The 7,505-nt window shown below is 36.4% G+C and overlaps 1 protein-coding gene across 3 annotated transcripts in view; it reads left to right on the top strand.

Moving 5' to 3' along the window:
* Positions 1-221: 221 nt before the first annotated feature.
* LOC127441540 (uncharacterized) overlaps positions 222-7,505 on the top strand; it is a 33,937-nt gene continuing 26,653 nt past the window's right edge. For all 3 annotated transcript variants that reach the window (XM_051699084.1, XM_051699083.1, XM_051699082.1), the window contains exons 1-3: positions 222-369; positions 613-720; positions 1,341-1,522. In XM_051699084.1, coding sequence (XP_051555044.1) covers positions 659-720; positions 1,341-1,522 — 244 coding nt within the window. In that variant the 5' untranslated portion in view covers positions 222-369; positions 613-658. The remainder of the gene's footprint in view (positions 370-612; positions 721-1,340; positions 1,523-7,505) is intronic.

Raw genomic sequence — 7,505 nt, 5'->3', positions numbered from 1 at the left:
CCTTTGGCAAAATTTATGCCGTTGGCATTAACAGTCAAAATGATCGAAAAAACAAATACGAAAAAGACAAAAATGTCCCGACGGTCGCACAAGGGTTAAACGCAAGACCGCGTCAAGTCTGAAGTCCATCTCTACACACGGGATGTGCGTGAGAGCTCGAGTGACGCTGCGCGTGCAGTGATCCGCCAAATAAAGCGCACGCGCCACCCAGAGCGGCTATAAAACATCTGCGCGCTCATGCAATGAGTTTATTCTTATTCGCTTTCGGGATGTTTTAGGTGTAAAAACTCTTCAAAGAGTCAATGTTAATCGGTTCAAGGAATCTGTTCTCGACCCATAAAGGTTTGCAGACGCTGCATGTGAATTTGGGTGAGTTTTTGCTTCTTGTATCTTCAGTTTTTGGTTTCAGGCTGTCATTTGTCAATGTTTATTCTCTATTGAGTGATATTGGAAAATGTTTATTGTGTGTCTTTGTTTGTTTCCCCACTCCTCTCATTTTGTTTTTAATTTTTAATATATATATATATATATATATATATATATATATATATATATATATATATATATATATATATATATATTTTTTTTATGTGTTCCACTGATGTTTCAAAGCTGAAAGTTTGCCTGAAACTAAAGAGTCTCTTTGGTGAGGTGAAAGATGATTCCACCTGGAGATTGTTTGTATGCTGGTCGAAAAAGGAAAAAACCCATTCAAAAACAGTTAAGTATTTCTTGCGTTTTTTTCTTTTTCTTTTCTTTTCATTTCTTTCTATTTAAAAAAAAAAAAAAAATTTTTTATTTTTTTCATAGCTTTTTCCCCCTAGTCAGAGTGCTTTTTTGTCTTGACTGTTTTGCACATAATATTGCCAAAGCATCAATACAAATAAAATGACAGCAATAAACAATGACAGAATAAATGTAAGTAATGGTAATAAATAAGCAAAATATTTGTATTATTATTGTAGGCTATATAATAATAGCAATATAAAATAACAACAATATTATTACTATGTGCAACAACAAAGCAAATATTTTACATGTTTATTAACACTACTGGCACTTTTTCTATTGTTTAGCAGTTTTATTATTATAGTTATTATACCACAAAAAGCTAATATTTCACATATTTTTTTAACACTACTGGCAAGTTTTTATTATTATTTCCACTATTATTATTATTATTATTATTATTATTATTATAGTCATAATCATCATTATTAATGTCAAATAAAAAACATTATTGAAGATATTAGTGACTGACAATTGGTAAACATCAAAACAGTGATTGAAATTCATGTGGTTTTAATTTATGACACTAAATTAACCCTTTGTGTAATCAGGAAACCAGAGAAATCAGGCCGGAAGTCGAACCCGTCCAAGCGACATCGTGACCGTTTGAATGCAGAACTGGACCGGCTGGCGAGTCTGCTGCCCTTCAGTGCAGATGTCATCTCCAAACTGGACAAACTGTCAGTGCTGAGACTCAGCGTCAGTTACCTTCGGGTGAAGAGTTTCTTTCAAGGTAGAGAAAATATTTTCCCTTAGATAAAGGACTTTCCAACATTACACACTTCAGTGGTGCCAAAAAGTATTTGGACACACAAGTCATACTTAAAATGTATGAAAGTCATTGCATTCGATAATAAAATATCAAACCAAATTGCATTTAATAAAAATAAATAAATAAATAAATAAATAAATAAGCTCAAATACACTTTTAAAAAAGTGAAATTTCAATACGATAGATGTACTGTACAAAATTACACAAAGAATTTGGACGTTTTGGTTGTTTAGTCTGCTTGATAGTCGTGTGATGACTTTAATACATTGAGTTAAAAGCATAGAACATATTTTGTCAGGTCAGTGAATTTTAAGGCACCTGAGTGGCGTTTTGTTTGAGTTTTACTGAACCCCTACTACCATTGAAGATCCAGCATAGCACCTCCTAAATGTGCAGTTTTTACACCATTTTTGTATTGTTGGAATGGTTAGTCAAAATGTAATGTTTTGTTGTTATTTGCGTTGTTTTCTCCAAATATTTTGTTTTTAATAGTATGTTTTTGTCACATTTAAATTTTTATATGGTGAAAATAGCATTTTAAACACACTGACCAAACACGCTGGTAAATACACATGCTGTCATCCCTTCAGGATAGTGCGTGTTCCGGATGGGCTATATAAGGATACAGCACGGCCATCCATGTGTAGCATTGTGTATGTGTGTTGTATATGAGAGCTCAGTGAATTGTAGAGATTGCCCTCTTGCTCTTGCATGCTGTTTGTTGTGACAGTGTTTTATGGTCAGAGTGTCAAAACGGATCAGTGCTGAGCTGTTTTTGTGGAGATCTGGCAGTAGTTGAGCTGTGTGCTTGCAGGTGGGCATCTGGGCATATACAAAAGATATAATAGGCTCATAACAGAGAGCAATATAAAACGCATGTGACCCGGATCAAGTTAAAACTGGAGAAAGATGTGTGCTTGGTATCATATGAAATGTGTTGTATCATTTGTTGGTTCTCAATAAATGGGGTGTGCATTTCTTTAAGAGGGACACAAGGGAGGGATATGGCAGTTTTGTGTTTATGAGTCTCTTGGAGTCTTTGTTTGAGGGTCAATCTCACGAAACTTGTCAAGAACATGTGCAGGTCAATTTTCACCTCAAAATTAAAAGGGATTGGCTTTGTTAATTAAGCAAATTTCCCCTTCCAAGCATACAGTAAGCCTCATTACTGTGTGTGTGTGTGTGTGTGTGTGTGTATATATATATATATATAATATTTAATGGATATATTATTTCTCATAACAGTAATAAAAATCACATTTTGCTTCATTATGGTAGAGGGAATTTTAAAAGAAATTGGCTTCATTACCAGGAAAATGAGACAGGTCTAAAAACAGGCTTTATTAACTTTTTTTCATTTGTTTCATGAGAATCAGTCTTGTGTATTTGGATGGTGTTCATCCAGTCACTTACTGTCCTGTTATAACAGCCAGCACTCATTTTAGGTAATGAAAGCCATAACTGCCAGATCTACCTTGAATGCAGTCATTTATAATGTGTGATCTGACCTTGAAGAACTTGATGATATTAAACATTACAGATTTCGATTTGTGCCAACCTTGATCTTTCAAGTTAATATGAGATTGATGCATGAATTGTGTTTAAACGTCGTCATTTTAACAAAATTATCTTCGCAAGGCCATTTGCATTGTTTGGGCCTCACTTCTTTTTTCTCCCACATTCAATCAAGCCATAACATACAATCAAGGTCAGCACAATGTAGAAAGATGTCTTAAAAATGTATTTTCTTTCTAGCCGGGTTTGAAAGTATATTATGAATCGGAATGTCATCGAAATTGAGCAAATTGTTATATAATGTTCTAAAAGCTCAGTTCATAACATAAAAAACAGTACAAAAGGGGCCTGGGTAGCTCAATGAGTAAAGACGCTAGTTCGAATCCAGGGCGTGCTGAGTGACTCCAGCCAGGTCTCCTAAGCGACCAAATTGTTCCGGTTGCTAGGGAGGGTAGAGTCACATGGGGTAACCTCCTCGTGGTCGCTATAATGTGGTTCTTGCTCTCGGTGGGGCGCGTGGTGAGTTGTGCATGGATGTCGTGGGGAATAGCGTGAAGCCTCCACACGAGCTGCGTCTCAACAAGCCACGTGATAAGATGCGCGGATTGACGGTCTCAGACGCGGAGGCAACTGAGATTCGTCCTCCACCACCCGGATTGAGGTGAGTCACTACGCCACCACGAGGACTTAGAGCACATTGGGAATTGGGCATCCCAAATTTGGGAGAAAAAAAAAGAAAAAAAAAACACAGTACCAAAAATATGTCAAATATTTCCTTTGAGAGTTTAAGAACATTTTACAAGGTTAAAGATTAAATAGTATATATATATATATATTTGCGTGATGCAAATAATAATATATTATTATTATCTAACCAGAAACTTATATTTATTAGACTCATCCTTTATGTTGAGGTGATCGGGTCACCAATTAAATCAATGCCTGTAAGAAAGAGGAATCACAATCTCACAACTTCCTGCTTCTCAGATTTTTATCCCAAAAAAAAGCCCAAATAGTCTCACATTTGTCTCCTCTAGAGTTTCAGTTTGAGATCTTAACATTGTCTCACATGTGCTTAGATTAGCCAAGATGTTAAAAGTTGCCACAAAAGGGCAGAGATCTCGATATGAGCCACAAACATTTCTCATAAAATCTTTCCAAGACCAAATAATCTGAGCTATGCGGCCCACATGTCAGCAATTGTCTTATTTGTGTGTATTTTTATTTCTCCAAAGGCATTTTAGGAGAAACATCTAAGACAAAGTTGACACTTAAATGAAACCTGCCTCCATATGAAAGAGCAACCTTAATTAAAATTGTAAGATTATTGCCAATATCCACTAAATATCAGCTTCAGGTCATATCATTTGGTTCTCACAAACAAAATATCTTGACATTGCACACAAATCCTAGTTTACATCAGTGACAAAGTGTAGGCAACTATTCATCTTGACCAATTTTCCGTCTCATGAATACTGTCTTGTGAGTAATTGTACAGATTGGCTGTGCATGACGGAGGCCGTAAGTGACTGACCTCAAACCGTGTCTGGTCTAGACATGCTGTGTTTTCATTCTCCACCGCAAGGCTGAGAACACAGTGGGGAACCTTGTGAAAGCCTTTGTTGGCCCAACACCATTGTTAGAGACTTGTCCCATGTCATTATGATCAGATTGTGATTGTCGCATTGCCAGGTGAATTCAGTCACTTTTCAGAGCCTCATGGGATCTGGAGAGTGTAAATGGGCCCTCCCTCATTATTTCCTTATAAGAATAATGGATACATTGCACATAGTCATAATGACATTTATTAGAGATGCTTGCCTTATTATCGTTTACAAACCTATAACCCTAGGTATTCAATTGTGGTGCGTAACTTGTCCTGCAACGGAGATGAATGATACCTCAGATCATGCGGTGGAGAGGCTTGCCATTATTTTTCTAAGCGATTTTCGCCTAGTGGATAAAATTGTCTATAGACTTGCATTATAGGAGAAACCTGATCCATATCTAGGGGCCAGAATATCATAGAGACTTGAGTGTGGGCTGTTTTGACTTGTGCCTGTAAACAATCACTTAGAAACCACCCAGAACACACCTTAGCAACCACCTAGAAATGCCCTGCCAACGCCCCAGGGCAGTGTATGCATGGTTATGCCATGTTTTTAAAAGGCAAGTACCACTCGCATTCACTTCAGAATCTAGTTTGTTTCAATAAAATGATCTGACAAATAAATGGAGCACATTTTAATAACCCTTAATTTGGGACATGATGCATTTTTGTCCTTTTCCATGATGCACCTCATTTTAATAATTTTGAGTTAAAATATGAGCACAGAATCCAGCAACGTTGTGCTCATGGTTTCTTTATGGACACGATTAACAAGGTAAACGTTGTTTTTTCTCTCTCTCTCTCTCTTTCTCTTATTTTTGTTTAAATGATGTCAATGAGCCTTTTTCAGGAACCATGAGCAAACAGTCATTCATGAATCCATTCTGACATAAATATTCCCATCGAATTCAATGGGATAATTTATCTAACGATTGTTTTACAAACAATTTACACAAAAATCTGTCATGAATAAAGCCCAGTGCGTTTACATGCACGATCTTACACCAATTATGCTTAATGAACCGACAATGTGTGTGTGGCATAGGCATTGCTAGACCCTATTTAGGAGGGCTTCAGAATCTGTAATGTTTAAAATCATCAAGTTCTTCAAGGTCAGACCTTTACACACTCTGGTGTAAAAGCGGGATTTACAAAAATGGTCACTAAACAAACAAGAGGAAAATACTTTTGAACGAATTCAAAATACTTGAGTCACTGACACAGAGAAACATCATCTGGAGTTAATTCACTCCACTAAATAACAACCAAGTTAATGTGACATTTAGGCTTTGGTCACTCTGCAGGGAAAATCCAACTTTTTAGACTGACTGTTCAAACTGCAGGTTATAAGAGAACAGATCAGATTTTTTTTCTGTTCAGACTGCAGTCTCTTTTGCTAGCACGTCCACATTAGGTGTCAGTAACAATGCAAACTTGCGTATGTTCACCACAATTGATGTTTTGGCATTGATTATGGTTTTCATGAGGGCAGTATCCTAATGTGAACACATTCGTCACAGACAACAGCTTTGAATAGTCTTTTTTTGTGTGTGTTTATTATAGAAAATTACAGTATTCTGAATGAATGTTAGCTGGCTATCTTGAATGATGTAACCACAGTTTAACAAAACAAAACAACATCTATGCAACAGAATGGAATACATGAATTGTGTACAACTTATAGTGTCATTGGAAGCTGAGCCTAATGAGAGTCACCCCTGGTGTGTGGTCATGTAAACGCCTTAAACGTTTTTTCTTCAAGAGGACAAGTTCATAAACGGTTAAGCATAAACTGAACAACACTGGTAGACTTTTTGCCCATCCCAATTTTCTATCACATGTAAACACCTTTACCGGCTTTTTACAGGCCTATTCAGTGTGTGCAAGTGTTGTCCGCATGCCTGTTCCATTTTGACGTCAAAAGCAGAGAAAAATCAGATGATTTCAAATGTCATGTAAACGCTGTTGTCTTGCATTGTTGGATTTTTGAATAAGATGATTTTTGGTAGTTATCAGCGTATTGGTGTGCATTTAAAAGTGCTCAATGAGAGTGAATCATAAAGAAAGTGCTTTCAGTGCCAGCAGCTTCTTGTTACTGGCAAAACTTTGCTATGTGGCCGCTATTATCTGCTCAGAACAGGCTTACAGAGGGTCCTAATAGGATTGGGACCTGCATACGTGAAGCTTTGTCACACCTAATGATCTAAAGTAATGAGATTAATGGTCGTAATGATGAGCTTGATGGGTCTCTAGTTCAGCTTCAATCGAGCGAATTTGCTGAAGTTTACACTAATGTTTAGGTTTGAAATGTATGTGTTGCAATTAATTCAGCTTGCATCACACAGTACAGACTGTTTTCAAACTTACCGTCTTGGGATAATTTCCATTTTTGGTTTTTGTTTACATTATACTTAAGAAATTAAAAGTGTGAAAATTGTTTGAATGTTTGCAATTCAAGATCTAACTTACACCTATGATGTCATTAGTAATATTTGCATACTGATTTGTGATTGGTGTTCTTTCTTGCATTCATTTACATAATGAATCGAGCCACCTTTACACTGCAAAGACCGCGCAGTGATATTCGTTAATTCTCGTGCACAGTCGACAAAAAAACAAGATGTTTTCTGAGACAACAGCAAAGTTTAAGATTGATGCAGCATTTCATTTACATCAGAACCAAAGCCAAAAACCTAAACTTATCCTGAACTTTAACACACTTCTTTTGCTGCCTTGCAAGTAGTGTCAGTATCAAATTCATATTTTCATCTTTGTGTCTTGACTAGAGGAATATTCCACATAATGTTCTAGCGGGAAAAA

This window comes from Myxocyprinus asiaticus, chromosome 5 (genome assembly GCF_019703515.2).
Source record: "Myxocyprinus asiaticus isolate MX2 ecotype Aquarium Trade chromosome 5, UBuf_Myxa_2, whole genome shotgun sequence".
In the NCBI taxonomy this organism is placed as follows: domain Eukaryota; kingdom Metazoa; phylum Chordata; class Actinopteri; order Cypriniformes; family Catostomidae; genus Myxocyprinus; species Myxocyprinus asiaticus.
This window is presented reverse-complemented; position numbering and strand designations above follow the sequence as displayed.